Genomic DNA, 24508 nt, shown 5'->3' with positions numbered 1-24508 from the left:
TCTCTCTCTCTCTCTCTCTCTCTCTCTCTCTCTCTCTCTCTCTCTCTCTCTCTCTCTCATTTAATAACCATTAGCCGCGCGACGTGACGGCCGCGACGGTAGATGCCGACCGGCGGCGATTTTCGGAGTGTCCCGAACCCCCTCGCGCGCGAGGGTGTCAAAGATCTAGAGCAGATAGTGCGGCGCGCGGCTATATTGATGAGGTGGCTCTCCGCGTATTGATTCCGGGCCGGGAGGGTTTTCCCCGGGCGTCCCGCAACGAGCGCCCCGCGGACCCCTTTTGCTACGCGCAAGGGTTGATAAGATCCGCCAGATAAGGCATGATTACACACCGCACAGTACCTACCTCTACCCCCGTCCCCCTTCCCCCTCTCGTCCGATCCCTGTTCTTCATCGTTACAACCCTCCGTTCGTTCGTTCGTTCGTGCCTTCCGACCCCTGCGCTTCATTCCCGGGGTAAACAAGGGGCTACTCCGTTCCTCGCGATGGACGACGCGACAAAAATGGATCGGGCAACGATGGATTTTACCGTGAAGCCACGTAATTTCGTCGCGTGTGAGACGTACGACTCGTGTCTCTTCCTCTCGCACTTTTACTCTCTCTCTCTCTCTCTCTCTCTCGCCGCAATCGTGGAAGACGTTATGGCAAAGATCAGCGGAGAATCGCTCTGAAGAAGCGCGTCAAGATCGAATCGCTTTGACGATCTTTGCGAAACGAGCGACGTTCTCTCTCACTTTTACGATGCGCTCAGCAGTTGCAGTTTTATCGTTCGATCTTTGGAGTCTCTCTTTCTCTCGTTCTCGCTCCCGCTCTCCTCGCCGTGTATTCGCTACAATAAGTCGCGCACATCGACCACCCCGGAAACTCCGAACACACTCGATCACGCACCGATCCGCGAACTGCGTCCCTCGAATATCGACGACGAGACGCGAGACTGCGCACGAAAGGGGACGACTTGAAAAAGGAGAAAAAAATCCTTGCGAGAAAAATCGGGGACACACGCTCTGTTTCTCTCGCTCTTTCTCTCTCTCTCTCTCTCTCTCTTTCGGCTTTTTGGTACTGTCTCAAAGTTCATTGTGCGTGACGCAACGCAGCACAAGAGGGCGGGACAAAAGAGGGCAATTTTGTGTCCTGCACGAAAGGGGCAGGAGGGAAGGGGACTATCCCTCTCGCTCAAAGAAATTTCAATAAGTTCGCCATTATGCGTCAAGGGGGGCGGGCGGGAGGCGCACGTCGCATCCCCTGTATTTTGTGCTTTCGCCGACAATGGCAGCAGGTATAGTTTCGCTTGACGCGGTTGCGCGTCCCTCCTCTCCCGATGCCTGCCGGATGCAGGGTGCGGTGTCATCTCAGACGACGGGGTTAAGTGGTCCGTGAGTAGGGGTAAAAGCGAGAGAAGCGAAAGTGGAGGGTCAAAGGTGGGCGCCGCGACGAGAGAAACGTCCCGCGCGCGCGCGCGCATCGTCACCGCCGTTATCTCTCGGCTTATCGCAAACCCGATTCCGTTCCTCATGATCAGTCGCATATCATTAGAGTCTCATAGAAAGAGAATGGCAAACTTGATCATCACGTGACCGAATCTCCTCTGATTGGACATCAGAATTCCTTGTGTAGGCATAGGAATAGGTAAGAAAGGCTTGTTCGCGCTGTAACCATCGGTTCTCCATGAGTAATATGCTATTGGACGTAGTCTGTCAGAAGACATGTGTACTTTGAATATGATGCTTGAACACACATAACAAGATCTTTCTTCTGATCTGTTGGCGCGACGAGTCAACCTCAATTTTAGCCTAACTTTTCTTACCTATCCCTACGCTGAGAAAAGAGACGGTTGATCTAACTGAAATTATATGTAGTTACTTTGTAGCTCCAGTTATATTTTTTGTGATATAATGGTGATAGTAACATGCGTATAAGGTTATTATCACTAATATTATAATAAAATATAATAAGAAGTGATTTTCTCTTAATTATAATTTATAGTGATTATTTCTCTATGTGTAATTATAGTTACAGATACTAAACGTGTGATTCCTTAATATATATTTATATACTAGTATTATTTATATCTATACAAGGCGCTTTGCGGCGCCTGGGATCAATCAAAGATTCACGCATGCCACTCTCTGCCTGTGAGGCTGTCTACTTGCATACGATACTTGCATATGTGCGATCCGAGACGTCATCAATACGAGCCGAGAAGGCGCGATCTCCAGGAGGTCCGTCGCCGTGCGACGCGCCGAGATTATCCGCGGAACACGGCTTTAACAGTAACAGTATCGTCCATTAACGGTTAAGTGGTTCGCACAGCGGGAAGAGCCAGAGAGAGGGACGAGGGTAGATAGATAGGTAGACTGGTAGGAGTGAAAGGTGGCTACGTAAGCCGGGGGTGGAGGGAGGGCGGGAAAGAGGGCACTATAATACGATCCAACGGCGGCGAGATACCTGCTCCTCCTCTCTCTCTCTCTCCCTCTTTCTCTCTGTCCCCGTTCTCCCGCATCATCCTCAGTATCCCGAAACTATGCGTTCGCGCGCCGCTCAAGTTTTAGGTCCGTGATACATGGACAGAGGGGACAGGGGAGAAGGGAAGAAAGGAAGAAGAAGAGAGAGAGAGAGAGTCGCGGTTAGTCCCCGAGGGATAAAGTGGGTCCCGCTTCTTTCCCTTAAGTGTTTGCCACTCGTATGCTCGTCGTCGACGAGGGTGCGCACAGGTGTACGGGACGGCGTTTTCGAGTTTCCCACTTATTCGCCGAGAATGGAAGATACTTTTCATGTATATATATGTATATATGTGTATATATATATATATATATATATATATATATATATATATATATGTATGTATGTATATATGGCGAGACCGAAGGTCTCCCTTTGCCGGCGATTCTCCTCCCTTTCTCGAGACACGTCGATCTTACCGGCAGACGGCAGGGGGAAGGATTTGAGAGAAGAACAGGGGGCAAGGGGAAGGTTGATGTCACGGTAACCCGCGTCAAGTCCCGTGGCTTTTTGATTCCACGCGTAAGCCGACGGATCGAATGCGCTTCTGGTGTGCGGGAGTAGACGAGTACTCTCTTTCTCTCTCTCTCTTTCAGTCCTTCTCGCGACAGAAAGAGAGAGAAAGAGAGAGAGAGAGAGAGAGAGAAAAAAGACAGAAAGAGCGAAGAGAGTATTTTATTCTGCCGCACGTTTTTTTTCTCTCATAATCTCTCCTCGTACGGCGCGAGTCTGATCGCGATTTTTGCGCGACCGTACGTTTCTCCAGATGACTCTTTATTTTTTTCCTGCTGAAACGATGGCCTCCTCGAGTTTCCGTGTACGAGCGCGCGTGCGACATACGATAAGAATCTCGTTTACTCGGTGAGTCATAGCAGGTCTGCGAGTGCCGAGATGAAAATAGATTCACTCGATAGATCGATCTCACGTGTCTATCGCGTGACACTGTCTCTTTTCCTCGCCATTTTTCCAAGAGCGTCCTGATGCGCCGTTTTGTACGTTGCGATAAGGAAAATTTAAGTAAAGCACTTGCGATGCAACAACGAATCGCGTAGATCCAATTCTGGCATTACCCAGAGAGTTTCCACGTTCTCCTATGCTAAAGTCGAACATTTTATATGACTTATTAAAAGTCTACTCTAGTAAGAATCCCCAGATAGACAGGTACACACGAAGAAAATATTGCAGTGAAAATCACAACAAAAATGTGTGATTTTGAATCGTACAGAAATCATGAACTTGCTATATATTTGTTGAAAAATGTTATGCACATTTGACTGTTTATTACATAATTTAATTACTTGATTTTTTTTTATATTATACAATCGATCAAATTTGAGAGCGACTTTGCTATTCGATTTATAAAAGCATTTCTTATGATTGTTTCTTATTTTATTCATACATTTGTCGCATAAAGTATTCGAAAAAGATTCGATTCGAAACTTCGAGACAACATGTCATGTAATGTGAAAATCTGACTGTAACTTTAGAGGCAAATTTGTTGCCACATAAGCAAAAAATTTATATTTATTACTGTGTGATGCAAATGTAATAATTACTGTGATGATGATGTAATAATTACTTCAGTGCAGTATATTCGCTTCACAAGTGTAATGAAAAGAATTGCAAAGTTTCCATAATCGATTGTCTCACGTTGTGAGTAGTCATGCAAGTCTATCTCGGTCGACGGTTGCGAGAAAAATTCGTGGACGCGCGGACTGTAGCTTTTCGAGGCGAATGCGGAATCAAGTACGACGGAGTCGGATTTCACCCAGGAAATATCTCGATAGTGCCGGGATTGGATCTAGCCGACGATCACAAGCGCGCGATCGTCCGAGACCGCCAGCGTGACGGGTGTGATATCTCTGTCTTCTCTTTTCCAAAACTGTCGCTGCAGAGTGCGGCGAGGCGGGCGGGCACCAGCTGCGCCAACTGCAAGACGGCGACCACGACCCTCTGGCGGAGGAACCAGGCCGGCGAGCCGGTCTGCAACGCTTGCGGGCTTTACTACAAGTTGCACAACGTGAGTACTCTCATTAATTATTCGTTTCGCCCGCACCATCACGATGCGGTGACGGCGTTATGTGCCAATGCACCGCGAGTTTCGACAGACGGATGGTCGGAGAGGATCGAAAACGCGCAGCTGCACACTCGGTAGAAGCTGCACTCGCGTTCGTTCATCCGTTCGCGCGATAACACATCGATATGTAAACTTCGATGATGAAAAAGAGGGAGACTAACCGTCCCGATTATTCATCCCGGCTTCACGGCGCGTTCCGACGCGTTGATTAGTCAGTCAATCGAAGGAGAAAGTCGCCGACTTCAACGTGAGGGACGGCAATTCGGGTTTCAATTTAAATCTAGTCCCTTAAGTCACATTACGGATTGAAACAATTGGAACAAAGCAGGTGAAGACCGAAATTCGTTGATTCGTCGAAATCTGATCTTCATACGGACGAAGCAGAGGCGGGAGAAAATCGTGAGATTTAACGGAGGTACCTTCGTATTCCTGTCGCCGCGTTTCACTCCGACGTCGGATACGGTCGCTGGGTGGCCACGCACACATACACACACACACACACACACACACTGGCGAAAATCCATATATACGCACACAGCCTGTCACCCGACAATGCAAGCACTGCGCGCGCACGGAGGGGGTCCCCTGGTGTGTTGTACCAACAATTAGGATGCTTTCTGGTTTGCCGGACGTGGTCCTTACACACGTACACGGGTCGTTTGGAAGGGGTGGAGCGTGCTCAACGGCGTGTGACACCGGAAGTGCCGGAAGCGAGCGCCGCGGCACGAAGGGGGACGCGATAAACGCGCGATAGAGACAACAGGGAGAGGCTGTCGGCCCGTCGGCGGCAATGAGAGAGAATTCCCCTGTTCTCTTTTTTTTTTCCTTCATCTTGTCCTCCTCCTTGTCGCTTTCGTCGTCGAAGACGACGGAGCGACTCCGTCGTCGTCGCCGCCGCCGTTGCTGGACTTCCGCGAGACGGAAATCTCGAAGGCGAGAGTGACCGCGTGTAGGCGACGGCCTTAATAGGCGAGACACGCGTCGCGACGACGACGGTTTCTAGCCGTGGAATTCCGCGAGATTAACGTGCTCACGACATGACGCGACACGCCGGTGCTTTGCTTTTTCGCGCAGAACACGATCCGGGGGTCCCCCCCATCCCTCCCCCTCTCTCTTTCCGTTAGATACTCGGAATGCAACACACCGAGAGAAAGAAAGGAACGATTTCCGCAAAGAAATTTATTAATATTTTGCTAAATGTAGATTAAGTTCCGATCAGAATGTCCAATTTTGTCTCAAAATAGATTATCCCGCTATGATATCGGTTGGAAATGCCAATCCCAATTTGGAAAGGTACCGAGTAAATGATCGGGCCCTTAGATGCCAAATGAAACTTGGATCAGGGAAGGCTAATAAGAGCTCACGCGAGATGTCAGTCGCGAAACACGCGGCATCCACAAATGCACCAAGCGAGGGGGCACTGAACGCGCTCCGGGAAATCAAGCGAACGTTATAGCAGCATTCACCGCAAGAGTGGCTCTTCCAACTGTAATTATTTCACTCTGCTATTGTTTCGCGCCGCAACGATTTCACAAGGTTACCAATTGCAGTCTCCTTTTCTCAGTGCGGCCGCTGAGAGAATTTGTATTCTGCGAAGCGGCGCGGGGGGAGGGTGTCCGTCGAAAAAAAACATGCGAAAATACCACCCGCGGCTCCACGCGCGCGTAATTATCCAGCGCCCGCACGATAAATCGTTTTGATCTCTTTCCTGCTCTTCATCTATCCATCCATGTCTCTCTCTCTCTCTCTCTCTCTCTCTCTCTCTCTCTCTCTCGCTCGTTCGCTCGCTTGCTCGCAACGCGGCGTTATCGCGGCGACGGGATCGAGATAGTAACGAGAGGGAGAGCGAGAGAGGGAAAAAAGCCGCGTAAATTTGGACGGACGATTTGCTCGGCGACGGGGCCGCACAGTGCACCGCCTTGTTGCCGCGTCACGGTCGGCGAGGGGGGCACCGACAGACAGAAAGCCCACTGTGACGGGGGGCAAACGTGACGAATGTGTCCGAGGCGGTGATGTGCCCGCCGTTCGCTCTCGCGGGGAAATCGCGAGCCAATTAGCGCGCGCCGCAAATGAATCCTCTTTCACCCGAAGAGCTCTCCCCCTCGCTCGCGCTCGCTCTCGGGGCCCTCTTTCCTTCGTCTTATCGCAATCAGTTTAGGAGAGATCGCGCCGGTTGGAAATCAAGATACACGCCGCTCGGCAGACAAGCTGCTACAGATACGTCCCTGACTCGCGGGCGGTAGCGGGACGGAGGCTGCAGGACACGGGAGGTCGTGGATGCGCTTCTTCGAGGACCCGGGGGGCTCTCCCGTACTCCGTACGGCGGCGCGAGTCCGTCCGTTTCCTTAGAACATATATATAATTGGCTCATCCAACTTTTTTCCCGTGTACGTGCAAAATTTCGAGATATTAGTGAAAAAAGATTGACGAACCAATGTGTGCGCGATGCTGCACTGAGAGAAGAATTTAGTAAATATTATCAAAATTTGGTTACTGTTATTAAATGGTAGACGTAAATATAGCGGGCCAAAGCTATGGCAATACTTATTAATTAATTTAGTTCTGTAAAATAAATTATTTATTTGACAGAAGTAAAATTTATTTGCTTCCAGAATATATTTGGTAAATAAAACTTATTGAATAGTTGAGCAAAATAAGCGATTTTGTAGTAGTTACAAAATTTTTGATAGGTTCAACCAACCATCTGTAATAATAGATATTGAAACGATATAATAGCTGCAAATGAATGAATTTTTCATTGTGCTGCAACAAAACATACTTATACTGGTAACAAGATAGAACTCGTATCTACTGAATTTTTTATTACATGGGATATAACAATTTCATAACAATTATCAAATATCTGCTCATAACTGTAATATATTTCATATTAAATATTTAACATTAAGTAACTATTACTAAATTATTTAATTGATGTTATTGTGAATGCAATTACGTCATACTCCCGATCTATTAAATATTTGGTAATTATTATCATATTTAGTATTAGTTACTAAGAATACAATGAATTTCTGTAACTAAATGCAGTTTGTTATAGTTACCAGTCTTTTCTCTCAGTGTGTGTGAGACTTCTATTAATATTTCGAAATCTTACATGATTGTTTGGGAAACGGTACGAGGCCTTCCGCTCAGTTCGATATGTCACCTGCACGACAATTGTCGTGTTTCGTCAGACACTCTATATAATTGAGCGTTGAAAGGAAAAAAGTTTGACGAGCGTACATAGAGAGAACGATTTATTGAATTAAATAAATGTTTCTTTGGAATAGTCCAAATAAATTATTTAGTTGACACTACAAAAATATTTCTTTGGAACTAAATATTTTTGTTGCGTCAAACAAAATTTTGTTTGATCAATCAAAAAATTCGTTTGGACTATTCGAAAGAAGTGTTTATTTGATTCAACCAAATCTTATAGTCCTAATTCAGCTAGAAAGAAATCTTACAGCATCTGAGTACGAACCTCAAAATTATCCTAGATAGAAAAACGGACTGCGAATACGCCTTATAAATTTCTGCAAAATACTGATGGGCCCGCGAATAAAGGAGACCAGGACTAGCTGGCTACGGGGTGAGTTGGCAAAACTAATTATTTCTACTGTTCTTTAATAGACTTCAGAATCAAGCGAGCAGGGATTCCAAAGCTGTCTTTGACACGTTTATAAATTTTGCTTGCTTAATTCAGTAACTTATTAGAAAATATCAGAAGCAATCGGTTTTGCCAACTTACCCCGGTAGTCAACTAGCCTCCCCTACTTGTCCTTCTGTATCCCGTTGCATTTACAATTCATACGTACCGGTGTGTAGGTACATCCTGCACGTTACACTTTGAATTCACGTAGGGTACGGGGAGTTTAATAGTGAACTTCCTGCATCGCGGATGCGTGCCCGCGGGGGATGAGGGAGGAAGGTGAAGGAGAATGAAGAGGAGGAGGAGGAGGAATCGCGAGACGGACCAGCGCGTTTGCCTCGCGGAAATGAGAAGTCTCTTTCCCTCTCTCTTGGCCGAGCGACGACCGATTTCAATCGGCGGGTCCCTTCCCACGGCCGAGACACAACTCCGATTGTTCCGCCGTCTCGGAAGAAACATTTGCCGTTTCCCGAATACGCCCGCTTCCGCTTCCTCCGCAGCTAGAGGACCCCTCGGCGATTCTTCAGGGGGTGCGAGAGAGTGAGAAAGAGGAAGGGAAATTTCTAGGAAGGGCAGAGAGAGAGAAGGAGAGAGGGAGAATGCGAAATTGTAATAGATACTTAATAATACGAGGTTTCCTCGCGCGGAGGGTCACGACGGGGTTTTTCAAGAACGAACAAAAGACTATTACGCAGCGGATCGAGCTGACGCGCGCAATGAAACGCTTCTCTTTCTACAAACAGCGGAGGCAAAAGGTCGACCCATCGACAGCGGCCGCCACCGTCGAAGCCAGCGACGCTTGTCGTCGTCGTCGTCGTCGTCGTCGTCGCCGCGTATTCTCGGCCCCCTCCCCTCCTTGGCCCATAAGAATGAAAAGCCGGGTCTGTACGCGCCGACTAAACGAAATATCGAGTTGCCATTGTCATCGAGCCTCTGGATATCCATTGTCGATGTGTCTCCACCGCTGTGGAACCTAATTCCGCGTCTCTTCCTCCCTGACCATGCCTCTGTCTCTAATACCGCCGCGATGCGACCGACTCTGTGCTTCCTCTTCCGCGATTCAACCTTTCCCCTGCCCCCTCCCGTCTCTCCTTCCACCCCTGTGCACACGCCTGCCATTTGTCGCTGAAATAAAAGATTACACGAGGCAGATAAGTACGGCTTTTGCTGCTGCTAAACTCGGTTGTTGAGTCCGCGCTTTATCACGATGGCGAGGAGAGCAGAGCGGCCCTTTATTTTTCACGAGGCGTTATTTTCAACCCCCTCATACGCCCCCGAGTTATTTCGTTGACAGTTAATAGCGCAAACGATCTTCTCGCGTAGGGTAAAACATCCAATCGACATCCCCCTTAGTCATTGACACTGCAGAAAAAACACGTCAAATCAAAGTTTGGTTAATAATTAATTTCATCAGTCGACAAAATTGTTTGTGATTTTACATATGACGACTGATAAATTGTGACTACTGATTTTAGTCAAAGAACATTTAAATCGATTACCCAACGCTGTTGCCCAAATAGATGCCGCTAGTCATAAGAAGAATCAGATTTTTCTACAACGCCAATAACTACGAGAGTGATGTTAATAATAGGAGGTTTCATCCTGGTTTCACAGACAGATCGCAGCATTTTTCCTTTCAACGAACTTCGCAACCTCGTGTCTGTATTCGACAAGAGAATTCGCGATTTTTTCAATAATTCTAAGAAGATAAATTTTCCTGTGGGGTACCGTTCTGACGAAGATCATACAAGTGAAAGTGTTAGCAATCTTTCCGCCTGCGGCTTGCGAAGGGAGATTACCGCGAAACATCAACCGCCGTTCGATCGATCAATACGGCCTTTTACGCGTTCTCACAGTCGCGGGTTTAAAGTCGCGCCTACGGAGAGGATGCCGCGAATTTTTTAGCTCTTGATCCCGCGTTGCCCTCGCGCGTCAGCCGAGCGTATGCGCATTCGCTTGCGTTTGACTTGTGACACGTGAATACACGTACACGCGCTCACGCACGTACGTACGCACGCACGCACGCACGCACGCACGCACGCACGCACGCACGCACGCACGTACGCACGCACACACATACATACACATACACGCGCGCGCGTGTGCTCGGATAACTGCGGCCACGGTCCGAGTTGGAATAGGCGACTGTCTCCGTTGACGTTAAGCCGACACATTACAGTCTTAGCGCCGGGGCCCCGTCCGAATCTTTTCTTCCTCCGCGGCTCGAAGGGAAGAAGAAATGGCCTGAACGACGGCGACGGCTCTCGAAATAGTCGAAGCCAACCAACGCACTTTCGACGATCGGAACGCACACGGGGCTCAATACTCCTCCTCCTCCTCCTCCTCTTCCTCCTCCTATAGAGAAGATGATCTTCTTCCCGGAGATCTTTCACGTTTAATCGGCTGTCCACGATCGAGCGGGGATTATCTCGAACAATTAAAAACGTGCTTACGCACGAGGACCTACGCGCGGTTTTAGTGGACACTCGTTGGACAAATTTTCAAAACGAATAAAATTGCGTGGAGAGCAATTTTCAAAGACTCTATATCTGTTGAATCCGGCCATTCTCTCAAGTGTGAACATCTTAAGCAGCAATCTGTTCGTTTATTAACTATATCTTCTTTTTCTTTCTACTAATTAGACAATTAAACAAGCATTTTACTCTTTACAGTTCTATCTCTCTCTTTCCTACTAATGCTAACTTTATCCCTTCTACACTAGGGAAGAAATATAAAAAATTAATAAATATTTATTGGGTAAAAACTAACTATAAAACAATGATTATTTAGAGTAAACTCGGATAATGCGGCTATACTTTTTTAAAATACAAAAAAAAAATACATTTTTTATTATTTTTTAATAGCGTGTTGCACATTACTTCACCGAAGCTTACAGTACATAATATCATCAGAGTTAAAAAAAAAATACTTCAGTAAAATTATTTATTACAAAAATATCAAAACATGAGCATTGGCCATCTTACCTAAATTTTTCAGATAAGATGGCCATAAAGGAATAGATTACCCATATATATTTTATGTTCAAGTTGCTGTACCTATTATTTTATAAAATAATGAGAAAAACAAAATTTAACATATTTAATTTAATATAAGATATTTAATACATATTATTTGTGAAAAATATAATACAAATATAAAATAGAAACTTCTATTACAAAACTTAAATTCTAAATGCAATCTTTTGATCAAAACATATTGCATATAAGATTTAATTACTGTAATATTGAAAGTAATTTTTGAAACATAATGACTTTCGTTTTATAAATGTTAATAGAATGATAATGGGCTATCTTACCTAAAATGTGAGTAAAAGATGGCCATAATATTTATAAACAAATATTGAAAACGGAAATAAAAATGCATGTTATATTACAATTTACATATCTATTTCACGTATCTGACATTGATTGCGATAGCTTAACTGTAATTCATTCGATGTTACAAATTTTAGTGGACACATGAGAAATTTTACAAGCAGTCGAAAATAAAAATATAGCATACTATTCATAATTTTACTATTTCGAAAAAATGTATGCACATATATTATGATAAATATCGATTATTTTTGCGACTGATTACACAAACGCAATGTTTTGCAATTATTAGAGAAATTACAGCTTATGGCCATCTTTTCCGTATGGCCATAATACCCGAGTTTACTCTAAGTCTAATTCCTTTTATTTAAATAAAATGAATAATTGCTTTCATAAAAAAGCTAAAGTTTTCTTTAAGGAAGTGTGTATTTTTTTATTTTAAAAATATTTTACATTAGTATATAAGTAAATACATCCTAAGTAAGTATTTACTACTTAGATACATATTTTTTCTCTCATTTTACAGCAACGAACAGTCTGTGTAATTAACAGCAGCTTATCGCAAGCGCTAATTATTTCAAAACCCGACTTGTCCCTTTACCGAACATTCTAGACACCGATAGCGACTGTTTCTCTCGAAATGATCGTTCATCAGCGGACCGTTGTTCACTGTTACCGCTAATCATCGTCTTTCGCCTCGGCCCGGAGATTTGGATCTCGGAGAGCGCGCCGTGTCGCGTGAAAGTCGTTTCCGGAATTCCGTCTCGGAGACGGCGGGAAGGAGACTGCGACGAATCAATCATTTCTCGAAGGCGTATTTTTCTCTTCCCGTCTCTCGTACCTGCTGTCTCTCACACGCCGAGAGAGGTGCGCTCCTCTCCCGAGCCGACTTCTCTCACGAGATCCTCCGACAGGTCGTGGCGGGGGTGAAGGTTGCGGAAGGAGGCGGCGAAGGAGGTGGAGGAGACGGCGGGATTGGGAGGAGAGAACGACAGATCCGGCGTGTCGTTAAGATAGAGCAGGCCGATAGCGCTCCATGACTAAACTCAAACACGCACACGCGCACGCGCGCGCGGCTCTTGGTCGAAAATACACGGATTATTCGTGCCCGAGCGGCCGAGCTACCGGGTGCTCGGGAATATGGTAATCGTCGCCCGAAAGCCGAGCTCCTCACGCGAGACGCGCAGCAGGGTCAGTGAGGTCATGCGACGCCGGTCGCAACTACATTTTCTTTTTTCTTTTTTCACGTGAGTCGCTGGATAAAATTCTTTGTCCGCGATGTCGAAGGTTACACGAGAATCGGGCGACGTCGTGTCGGCAAACGTAAACATCAGCAGAGGATTCAGCGGGAGAGAGAGAGAGAGAGAGAGAGACAGAGCGAGGATTCAATAAACGAGGGGCAGTCTAAATCTATAAGGTGCACGGAAAAAAAGGTTTGGTTAAATTAACCAAATATCTGGTCGAATATGACGGAATATCCATTGAAGTAATCCTAATTCTGTTTAAGTGAGCCAAAGATCTTGTTAACTTAAACAGAATTCGGGTTACTTCAATCGGAATATCTGGATCGTTCATATTCGACCAGATGTTTGGTTAATTCAACCAAACGTTTTTACTGTGTAGTATTTATCGGATTTTATATTTAATCCTACAGTCGTCGCGCTACTTTTCGAACACGAGTCGACGCATGGGATCTTGAGAAATCCTAATATAAAAAATTATTTCATATCTTTTATGTTGAGAACTTAAATATTTTCTTTGTTTAATTAGGTTTCTGGGTGCATGTAAAATATAAGAAAAGACTACTTTGGATATAATATTTTCTTAAAGACCTTTCCTTGCGACGACTGTAGAGTTAAGATCGTCAAATCGAAATTTTGGCCTTATGTTAAATCTTGAATTCTACGGCGCAGTAGGAGTTAAGGGGATGCTGGAGTCGATGACGAACTCGAACAATGTCGATAATCCAGAGACGATCGTCACTAACATAATCACGCTATCTTTTTTGTATTTCTTGTATATACAGAACTTACATGAATGTGTATTGCTTTGTTTTATCATCTTCAATGGAAAACCTAACCATATATGTGTAGAAATCTTTCTGCAAACTTTTTCAATATTTTTAAGCTTCCAAATGCAGATGCGAAGATAGAGCAATATTCTTCCAAATTTTTCTGTTTGGAGCATCCACACTTTCGGTATATACAAGCTGCGGAACTTTTGGATTAGGCAAATATTACGCTAACTGATAGCTTGAGATCTTATATTAAAATCTTTTTATTCGTTTTCGTCACATATCGAGCAATGCTTCTATTTATTGCACGTACTTTCATTGCGTAAAAGCATTTGTAATTCTGTGTAACCAATACGACGTAAACTTTGCAGAAAAATGTCAGTGTTCTGTCGGTAAAGTTTTCAGCTTCAACATCCCCTTAAGTTAACAAAATAGGTTTAATTTTAATGATACAATTTACTCCTACTTTGACTCTGATAATGTCTGAAATTTCCCTTTTGACTTTCTTTAACGTCGAAATGAGTGTTGAATTGTGAGGCTGAATGTGGGATCAAAATTTTGACTTGGGTGCATTTGGGAAAATACTAAGAAATGTCTATGTGGATTGCGGAAGCATAAAGCCGAGTCGAGTGTTCTGAAAGGGGATATCGACTGATCCGTCTTCCGCAGACGCAATTATAACGAATGGGGCGCGATTCCATCGCAGTCACCTACTCGGTGACGCCGGCGGCGCGGTCGCTGTGCAATGATCGATCGAACGAGCTCTCAACTTTGCGATTGGATCTGGCGAGAAAGCGTCTTCTTCGTGAGGCCCGTCTTGCGCGGCCATCTTCCGCCGGCCATGGTATGCCGTGGTCCCGGACGTAAACAAAGGCGCTGGATGCCGAGCCGAGAGCTACTCATTAATTCTACAAGGTTGCACGCTCGCTCTCTCCGTCTCTCCTGCTCGGCCTCGATGAAAAAAATCCGACGATTCGGGGTTATCCCCCCGACAAAGTAGCGCGGGAATACGAACCCCGACTTGCTTTCAATAACAAAGTCAGCTGTAATCCAAGATGTTGTTAGCGCGGGTCGTCACGCGGGAAGACCTCCTGGTCGAGGGACGGACGAGTCCTTCGCGTCTCATGCGTGCTGCCCACGCCGGGGCCCACGCTTCGACGACGGGGCCCGAAGCGCCGAACTTCTAGTATTACACGACTCCACGGATTAGCCCGATAAACAACGTGTCGACGTGTTTCGCCGGGGGAACGGCGGTTTCCGAGAAAGGTGGCGGGCGAAGACGACGACGACGACGACGACGTCGACGAGAACGTTGCGGGCCTCGCACCGACGCTCTAGCAACATTGTGCGGGGCCCAATCTCGCTTGTAAATCTCCCAGCTTCTTTGTTCCGCGAAGCATGAGACGGTGCAACGAGCGATCTCATTTTCCGTCTCCCCTCTTCTCTCTTTCACCAAGGGAAATGATCGAACGCCATTCCGGACGAGTACCGAGTAGCAGAAATTTCTCAGGATTTCCCCATTAGATTCCGATTAGGTTGCCCAAATTTGTCCCAAAATTGTTTACCCCACCACAATATCAATTGTGGGAATCCCATTCTTATCGCAAGCATGGCAGCTTTTCTGTCCAGGATTGAAATACCATGGAAACTGGCACTTTTTTCAGTATCAAATGAGTAATCCCATTTTTTGCACCAACTACTGTATTCAATAGAATAAAAAATATTAAAAAAATATTGTTAAGTCTTAGTATTTTACTGAACGACTGAATTTGGACGAATAGATTGTACTATTTCATAATATCAGAATAGGAGGAAATAGTAAGGCTGAAAATATGATCAAAATTTCGACTTGGGTGCATTTGGGAAAACACTTTCTGAAGTGAAAAGAAATTTCTGAGTTGTGGGAGCATAAAACCGACTTCTCAACGACAAAAATGTTCTCGCTGCCATCCGTCGAGGCAATTGCCTCGTCATTACAACCGCATCGCGACGCGAAACTACCGAGCGCTCGCCGGCGAGGTGAGGACTCCGCGGTATGTCTCGTACGAGGGATCATCGCGGCATATCAAGTGGCAGCCAGGCGTACTTTGACGTTTCGGACTTCTGCGTAATTCGATTTTATAACTTCCTCGCGGCGAGCGACTCCCGTTCCTTTCATCGCCGCGCGGCGAGCCTCGATCGCATCCTCTCGCTCGTGAACTCGTCTTCCGACGTGTGACGAGACTGCTAAGAGCGCGCGACCGGCGTAAGCTCGGCGTAAACGACGACCGCGGGGACAAGGACGATGACGACGCGCGATTCGAGCGTGCGATACGAGAAATTTGCGCTGCCGCGGAACTCGCATTTTTCGCGCTGGATCCCCGCCGATCTCGCCGGCCGCGGCCAAACTCTGCCGGGTTTTCACCTCGATCCTCCGCTCTTCCGTTCCGCGCGGCACATTTCAATTAGACGTCTCGAGACACAAGGGGGACCCAAATTTACGGCGTCTCTCGGAGGAACAATTAGTGCCGGTAAAAATGATCACGAAGCGCGGCAATGTTTCTTTCTTTCCTTTTTCTCCTCTTTTTTCCCTTCCTTCAGTTTCTTCGAGACGGGTCTCTCTGCCGTCTCTCGAGAGACACCGTAACGATCCTTCTCCGTCGGACTTCTTCGCCGAGACAAGCGGGGAGAGAGAACGCGCGCGAGGAGACGTTCCTAAAATTATTCCCCTTATCGGTCAATCGCGGTGTCAGGATATATATATACATATACGTATACACGCTTCTATCCGTTACATACGCGCGTGTACACGCATACGCGCGCGCGCGCGCACTACACGGGCGCATAGCAGGCGAACGACGATCGAGATCCATATCGGAAAGGACAAGGTGCCTCTGTTCTACGTGGAGAACTCTCTGGGTGCATTCTCGTCCTCTCCTCCCTCCTTTCCTCCTCACCTACTCGCAGACGCAAGTCGTAAAGCATACACCCCGAGTCTTCGAGTCCTGCGTGTGTTTCATTGCCTTCTTCGCTCTCTTAATAAGCGACTTAACGCGAATTCCACCTCGTCGCGTTTACGCCGGCCAGGGAAAATTGAAGCTCTCTGTCGCGTCGACTCGCCTGTCTCATGCGCCCGTAATTACGCGATTTTGTGCTCCCGTAGAGGGAGCCTTGAGTCTATTTGTCGAATTGTTTAATTGCCCGAACGACCAAAGTTTTCTCCTCTTCTTTTCGCGAGCGACAAGATCGCGCGGAATACTTTGATTGATCATTCAGCGGCCGATCGCGATCATGAAAATTTCAGCAGATGAGCTCGCGCTCTCTTCGCTTTTCCGCAATTCGATCTTTCAGTCATCGGTCGCGGCGTGATTTCGCATGCGAGCCGCGTGCGGTTGCGTCGTGTGTGACCGTATCAATCTGTATTCGGTCCACCTCACCACCCCTTCTACCCCCATCGCCTTTTGTCGTTCATTTTTCGCCTCTCTCTCCTTCCTTCTCTCTTCCTTCCGACTCACGACTTCGATTTCTCTATTCTGTATTCGCTGTTTTTCCGCCGACGGTGAAGAACAGTTTGATTCGTCCTGCCGGCGGTCTTTATCCTTCCTTTCCCCGCCGCGCGTTCTTCCGTCTCTTCCGTTTGCACCTCGCACCTTCGGACAACCGAGAGAGCGAGTTCCGACCTCCTCCCCGCGGTGGTTCCTATTAAACCCGCTCGTATTGTATTCAAATTGGTTCGAGCTTTCACGTCCTCCCTCTCCAACTTCGCTCCTCGTCGCATCCCTCACGATCCCGCTCCCCTTCATTCCTCTCTCTTTCTCTTTCTGTGTGTCGCGGATACTCGCTTATTAAAAGGCCTCGCTTATTAAACCGCCGACGGAACCTGATGCAGTAGTCGGGTCGTTTTCGTGCGATTCCGACGGTAACACCGCGCAGTAATTGTACTATCGCGTTTTCTCCCGCGCGGCTCGTACGACCGTGAAACTAATAAAAAGGCAAAAAAAAATGCAATTCACACGAAGAAAAAGAGCGGCAACCTCCTCCTCTTCCTCCTCCTTCTCCTCCTCCTCCTTTGCCGCCACCGCCGTCGCCGAGAGGGCGACCGTTAATTCGGCAAATTCGGCCAATTGCGTAATTCCGAAAAGAGTCGTTGACCGTCTGGACGCCGCCGGGCTTGGGTGGTGCGAAAGACAAGTGAAAAAAATTCGCGCCGAGGGCTGCGGGCGATCGAGCGACGGGGAGGGAGGGAGGAGGGGGAAGAAGGAGGAAGAAGATGCGCCTCCACACTCACACACACACACACACACGTACACACACTTTCTCTCTCTTTCTCTTGTGTCCAGCACAATACCGGGAACTTTTTCCCCTAAGTTGGCAGTTGCGTCACGTCGCGGCGACTACAAAGCGCCGCGATTCCTCTCGCCCCCCTGCCGCCCTTCGCCTCCTCGGTCAGCTCGCGATGCAACACACAACACTTGCATACCATACTTATTTCGTACTTAAGCATTGCACGGAGCGCGTGTGCGCCTCTGCACGCAACACGCACACACATTCGGCCGTCAGCATCGGCGAATAAACAAAGGATTAATTAATCGAAGCCGCGCACGCCCGCACATCGGACTTCCCTTCTCTTCCTCTTTTGCGCGCGAGTCATCGAAGGTAGTTCTTTCTTCCTTCCTTCTTTCCTTCCTTCCTTCCTTCCTTCCTTCCTTCCTTCCTTTCTTTCTCGCGATCTCTTCCGCGAAATGTTTTTCGTTCGGTAAACTCGACGACACGCCGCACTTCTTGAGCGCATCTCGATATCTAGATGAGAGCGCCCTTCTTCAGCCTCAACATAAATTTTCATGCTCTCATCTTAACATTCTTTGACTAAAAATGTTCGTTTAATCCGTATGTTATACGGATATATTACGACTATATTTTTACTGCTCCTCTTATTTCTTTCTTATCATTTGATAAATGTCCTTCATATATATTACCCCTTTAGATAATTGCTACTTCACGGAAAGAATTTTGTAGTAAAAAATAAGCAAGAAAAGATACTATAGAATAATTGTGGAATAACCGAGGAATAGATTATTCTGTAATAATCGACTATTCTTTCATTCCATTCATCCCAGAGCATAATAGTTCTCCGTTTCTCATTCTTCTCCTATCCCTGTTCTGCGCTTTCTCGTTCACCAACACGAAGAAACGTGAGCCACCGTTCGCCGGTTCCTAATTGCTCCTGCACTGAACACCGATCGACGAGCTTAAGAGGATGCTGGAATCGATGACGAACTCGAATAATGTCGATAATGTTGCTTTGTTTTACCATATTCAAGGGAAAACCTAACCATATATATGTACAAATCTTTCTGCAAACTTTTTCGATATTCTTAAACTTCCAAATGCAGATGCGAAGATAGAGCAATGTTCCTCAAAATTTTTCTGTTTGGAGCACCCACACTTTCGGTATGTACAAACTGCGGAACTTTTGAATTAGACAAATATTACGTTGACAGCTTGAAATTTTACATTTAAAATTTTTTCTTCGCTTTCGTCACATATCGAGCAATGCTCCTATTTACACATATTTTTGCGCATACTTTCATTGCTTAAAAGCATTTGTAATTCTGTGTAAACCTGACATAAATTTTGCAGAAAAATGTCAGTGTTCTGTCGGTAAAGTTTTCAGCTTCAGCATCCTCTTAATGCCGCAAAGGAATCGAAATCCACGGATCGTCCTCGCGCCGAATGTCGTTCCGCCGCGGCGTTTATTTTTAGCGGGCGTATATTATCGTTAATTTCGATCGCGAAGCATAAGAAGCCGACGACCTCCTCCTTCTCCGCGTCGGCGAGAAATAATACCGTCGCGTATGTGTCTTCGTGCGGACGAGGCGTGGTCGCGCGCGGGGGAGAAGCGCGTCGGTGACGTAGCATCGCGAATTGCGCTCGAGGACTGTCGATTCGTTAATTGCACCGGCTTCCAGAGACTACCAGGAATCTGAGGGATTCCTTAATTGCGCGCGCGCTCGTCTGCTGCGCCGACGAAATTACGGCCGTCGCGACGTCTCGTCGAATCGATTCCGCAGTACTGACAAGAGATTCTCGAGACATATATATTTAATATAAAGTCGTCAGTGGAGGTTTCTTAATATGGGGAATTACAGTTCTGATCACCAAGATCCCAGACAACATAATGTTTAAAATCGGGACACAAGTCTTAAAGATAATCTTTAAGGCGCCTTAAAGACATTTATACATAAATCGTCTGAAAGACATCTTAAAGATGATCTTTAATACGTCTTGTGTTCCGATTTTAGACATTATGTTGTCTAGGATGTAATGCGATCTATGAATTGCCTTCAAAACTATTCTACACAGTGATTCTTTTCTATGTTAAACATCATTAGTGTCTAGCGAACGAGTGACAGATGCAATAAATGAAAACATTTTTCGTACTGTCCACAATATTTTTCATGCTTTCACAAAATTTACTATAACTTACGCAAAGTAAGTTATGTTGAGGTTATTATATCATAGTCATATAAGTAGTAAAATGAAGCTGGTACTTTTCATTTGACTGAAAGCTAGCTATGTTAGATTTGCAAATCAATAGGTTAGGTTATATAGGATTCGAAATTCTAATATCAATTGTCCGTAGTTCCTAATATAAGGAGCTTTACGTTTATTATGAGTTACGTTTATTATTTTCGCGTTAAAAAAAGAAAATAAATAATGTTTCCAACATTCGTTTCATTTTAATATTTCTTTTCTATTCTGAAGTTTTACTTACTTGGTTTCGACATTTTAATATAATGTTTAGCATTTATTAATATGCAAAATAAAACAATTAAACTATAATAACATTAAAATTTTCTTTAAAATCTGCTAAAATGTAGTATATATTAGACAATTTTAACATATATATATATATATATATCGATATTATTGCGTATCTCTCGCCGCGTCGATTGAATTTTTTCTCCCTTGTCTCACATCCCACTCGAGCGCGTCTCTAAAATCGGCAAACTACCGCGATCTTGTCTCATCTCTTTTAATGACATCGAATTTACACTCCTTTCGATACAGCCGTCGGAGGAAGCGGCGAGACTTTCCGCTCGCGGCTTTCCGCGAAGCAGAAATCTGCAGCAGTTGCCGCAATTAGCGGCATTCGCATGCAAATCGGGCTGACGCGGGGAAATAATGAACGGCTAACGAATGTAAATGCGTTAATTACGCGCCTGGCGCCGCTGATTATCCGGGCCGCGAGAAAGAGTTTCGCGGGACAATTTCGCGGATCTCGATCTAGTCCTAGAGAACCTAAGGGGGAGAGAAACGTGGACGGCGACCACGACAACGTCGACGACAGGTTGTTTCCTTCTCTCGACGCCTAATTACCGCGCACTCCACTTTCCTCTCGACAAGCTCGAAAAGAATGTCGTCGTTTTTGCTGGCGCGTTCCGAAACTCGAGCTCGCTTCGGCGATGTTCCCCCTCAAAACGTGCACAGAAAAATGTTTGATTGGATTGACCTCCAGAATCTCCTGAACATAGATAGAATTTAGCCAGATCAACTTTCCGAACGTTCTTAAAAAACATGCATTTCTTATTCTCATTACAACTTCTTCAACTTCATTGAATCACAAATACATTAATGGGTTCACATTCCGCGATGTTTTTTACATCGTTTAAAAAGGAAATGTATTGAATTCTGATCGTTTTTATGAGAGTTATGAGTAAACGGAAACGCGCTGGATAAAACTTTCCCATGCTTAAAGTGTACATGATTTTTTTATGGAGCTTAGAATTCTAGGGTTAAACAGAGTACAGCCAAGAGTGTTTATAAGCCACTAGTCACTAAGAATCTCTGAGACCCGCCCACTCTGGCGCTTGCATACTTGTAATCTCCACACTGTAGACTTTATTTGAAGCTTGAAATGATCTCAAAACTTCCTGGTCACGAATCTGGGCCGCTCTTGGCCGCACTCTCTCGGGAAATATGAACGAACCAGAAATTCCGGTTAAAGTTACCAGAATCCTGCTCGAGTTAACAAGATTTCTGGTCAACTCGCACGGGTAACATCGACCGGAACGGTTCGTACATATTTCACCCGGAATTGGTTGATCCAACCAAACGTTTTCCGCCGAGAAAGAAATTCAATCGCGTCGCGCTGTGCGAATAGGCGTAGACCGACACAGAGACTAGCAATTCGCGGACGATAAGACCGGAACGAAAATTGATCGGTTAGCGCGCGAGGCACGCTAACGCGAGAATCCGCTCGGAACGTTGACCGGGTTCGGCGAAAAAATCGCAGATTGAAGTTTAGAATAAAGAAGCGAGTGTATTCGCCCGTCCTCCGGGGCTGCCGTCCGTCCGTCCATCGAACATGCAACGCGCGATGATTTACGATCCTGCATGGAGCGGACGAGCAACGCAACGGTCGAACGAAGAAAACGCATCGCGTTGCACTCGAGTGAATAACGTCTTCCGACGATCGCGATGCCCCCGCCCGATCTCTCTCTCCCTCGCCCGATCGACCACCCTTTACATTACGTCACCGCATTGTTCGCGCCGGTAATTTCAGCCTATCCTCGACTCTGCACGGAGAAAACACTAAGGATACATCACTTGCTGTAAATACGGTTGCCGCAGGCATTAAGGCTTCTGGGCACTCGCCACGGAACTTCTGATCGATGACGAGGCGAGAAAATGTCCAAAATTTTTACGCGCCATTTCCAAATAAAGGGATGAAAGAAGACTTCGGATGGCATATCTATAAAATGCTATGAAAACTATCTCTTTGCCTTGACAGTCAATAAATAGCCGTGACAAGCAATCTTCCTCTTCAATCAACCTGTCTTCCCGAGTCGAAAGTAGGAGTAAATTATATGATTAGAATTAAACTTACTTTGCTAACTTAGCTTCTACTGCGTTGTAGAATTCGAGGTTTAACACAGGGCCAAAATTTCAACTCGGGTTTCCTCATGATTCTGCCACGTTCATTTTGCGACTATTTATTAACTGTGTGGACCTTATTAGCAGCCAATTTCTACTAGGAACTACTAGAAACAGTAAAATCAAAGAGAATTCACATGAAAAAGAAAAAACTACAATATTCTTTCCGTGTACGAATCAAAAGAATTGTAGCTGTAATAACTGCATAACTGGACATATAACGACAACGACTTTTAATATCTACTTAATTTGAAAAATAGTCCCTCCTAGAATAATATGTGGCTGTCGCAACCATAGCAGTTTTCTCCGTGTTTTTTCAAGACAATTTCTTTTTTTTTTATTTCACGTCCCGCGCGTCCTCCAATCGTTTTCGTTTAGGTTTCTCGATTTTTCCTCTCCACCTGTCACCCGCGCCTATCGTAGAATAAACTCCAAACTTAGCGAATTGTTGTCCACGACTGTTGCAGGTGAACCGGCCGCTGACGATGAAGAAGGAGGGCATTCAGACGAGAAACAGGAAGCTCTCGTCAAAGAGCAAGAAGAAGAAGAACGGCGGCTGCCTAGGCCTGGGTGTCATGGGAGACATGATCAAGGCCAGTGGACATCTCGATCTCGATAACAAATCCTTCCACTCCGGCTTCGGAGCGCCGATGGGTAAGTCGAGAGTTTTGCCGTCCGCGACGGATATTTGTTGCACCCTGGGCTTTTGTGGGCGTCTCTAAGCTCCTTGAAATTAACCCGTTAATGGCCAGTGTCTCTCAGCCATGAGACGCGATTTTCTCATTGGATAAAACCACTTGATACGTGGAGAAAATATTGTAAAAATCATAAGATCACGTTAAAATTCTATTTCTCTTCGCAATGTTTTCTGCAAAACTCGACTATCTTGAAATTGTTTCATAAATTACTATAGAAATTGCAAATTCGACGATCTAAATATATAATATAAAACACACACAGAGAGAGAGAGAGAGAGAGAGAGAGAGAGAGAGAGAGAGAGAGAGAGAGAGAATATGTCTCGCAAAACTCGCGGAGATTAAAAGAGCGCGCGTCTCTCATTATCGTTGCAGGTACGTCGCAGCATCATCACACGATGCATCCGGCGATGCAGCATTACATGTATCACACGGGTGTCGGCGTGGCCGGAGGTCTTCATCAAGGATTTGCGCCACCGGCGCCGCCCCCCATCCACCCGCACTCACATTCGCATTCCCATTCTCATCACATGCCGAGCCTTCAGGGTCTGCAGCTGACGACGAACGCAATGGTAAGTGCGCGATGATCGTTACCTCCACCGCCGGCGATTGACCAAAGGATCACCACCATTGCCGCGAGCCGCCGATAATCGATCAGGATGATTTCCCTATACCGCGCGGACTTTGCTGACTCGCCGTATACTCAAGCCAAACTCGACGGTAATCCGACGCGAGATCCCGACGCGTGCCCTTGGTTTTCGCGCGATTCGTGCAACTTTACGGGAAACGCGATCAATTTCTACCCTCGCATCGCTAAGCAGAAAGAACGACTTCTTTCTAGCCAGTAACCAGGTAAGTGAGGAAAAAGTTGCAGCATGCTTCGTCATTTCGGTTTTGGAGCTTCTTTCTCACTTCCACTCGAAGTCATCCCTAAAAATGGCGGACAGAATGCAGATTAGAGTTCCTCAAGTTGGAGTCAGAACATCGTTCGCCATATATAGGGAAGAAGTGTGAGTGAGAGAGTGAGGGAGAAGAAAGCTGCAGCGTGCTTCGTCATTTCGGTCTTGGAGCTCCTCTCTCAACTCACGTCATCCCTAAAAATGGCGGACAGGATGCAGACCAATCAGAGAACCGTCATGCTCTGCCCTAGTTCCGACTGGAGGAACTCTAGATCGAGCGTGATCGACGAAATCGAATGAAAAACAAATGTCGCCTTCGCTCGCGCGACCAGCAAGTGGATCGTCCTAAAGAGCGGTAAAACCTTTGTCTGCTTACAGAGCGGCTGGCGATCGGAGTACACATGAATCGCGAGTGACTAGC

General features: G+C 46.0%; 1 protein-coding gene across 6 annotated transcripts in view; it reads left to right on the top strand.

Annotated features, from left to right (window-relative positions):
- LOC116851141 (GATA-binding factor C-like) overlaps window positions 1-24508 on the top strand; it is a 160918-nt gene that overhangs the window by 134471 nt on the left and 1939 nt on the right. For 5 of the 6 annotated variants that reach the window (XM_032830249.1, XM_032830246.1, XM_032830251.1 and 2 more), the window contains exons 5-8: window positions 4385-4519; window positions 22961-23147; window positions 23564-23760; window positions 24466-24508. In XM_032830249.1, coding sequence (XP_032686140.1) covers window positions 4385-4519; window positions 22961-23147; window positions 23564-23760; window positions 24466-24492 — 546 coding nt within the window. In that variant the 3' untranslated portion in view covers window positions 24493-24508. The remainder of the gene's footprint in view (window positions 1-4384; window positions 4520-22960; window positions 23148-23563; window positions 23761-24465) is intronic. The other variant, XM_032830248.1, reaches the window with a different exon arrangement.

The sequence above is a fragment of the Odontomachus brunneus genome, unplaced genomic scaffold (genome assembly GCF_010583005.1).
Source record: "Odontomachus brunneus isolate Ranch 3 - 2012 unplaced genomic scaffold, Obru_v1 Obru_scaffold_166, whole genome shotgun sequence".
NCBI classification, from domain to species: domain Eukaryota; kingdom Metazoa; phylum Arthropoda; class Insecta; order Hymenoptera; family Formicidae; genus Odontomachus; species Odontomachus brunneus.
This window is presented reverse-complemented; position numbering and strand designations above follow the sequence as displayed.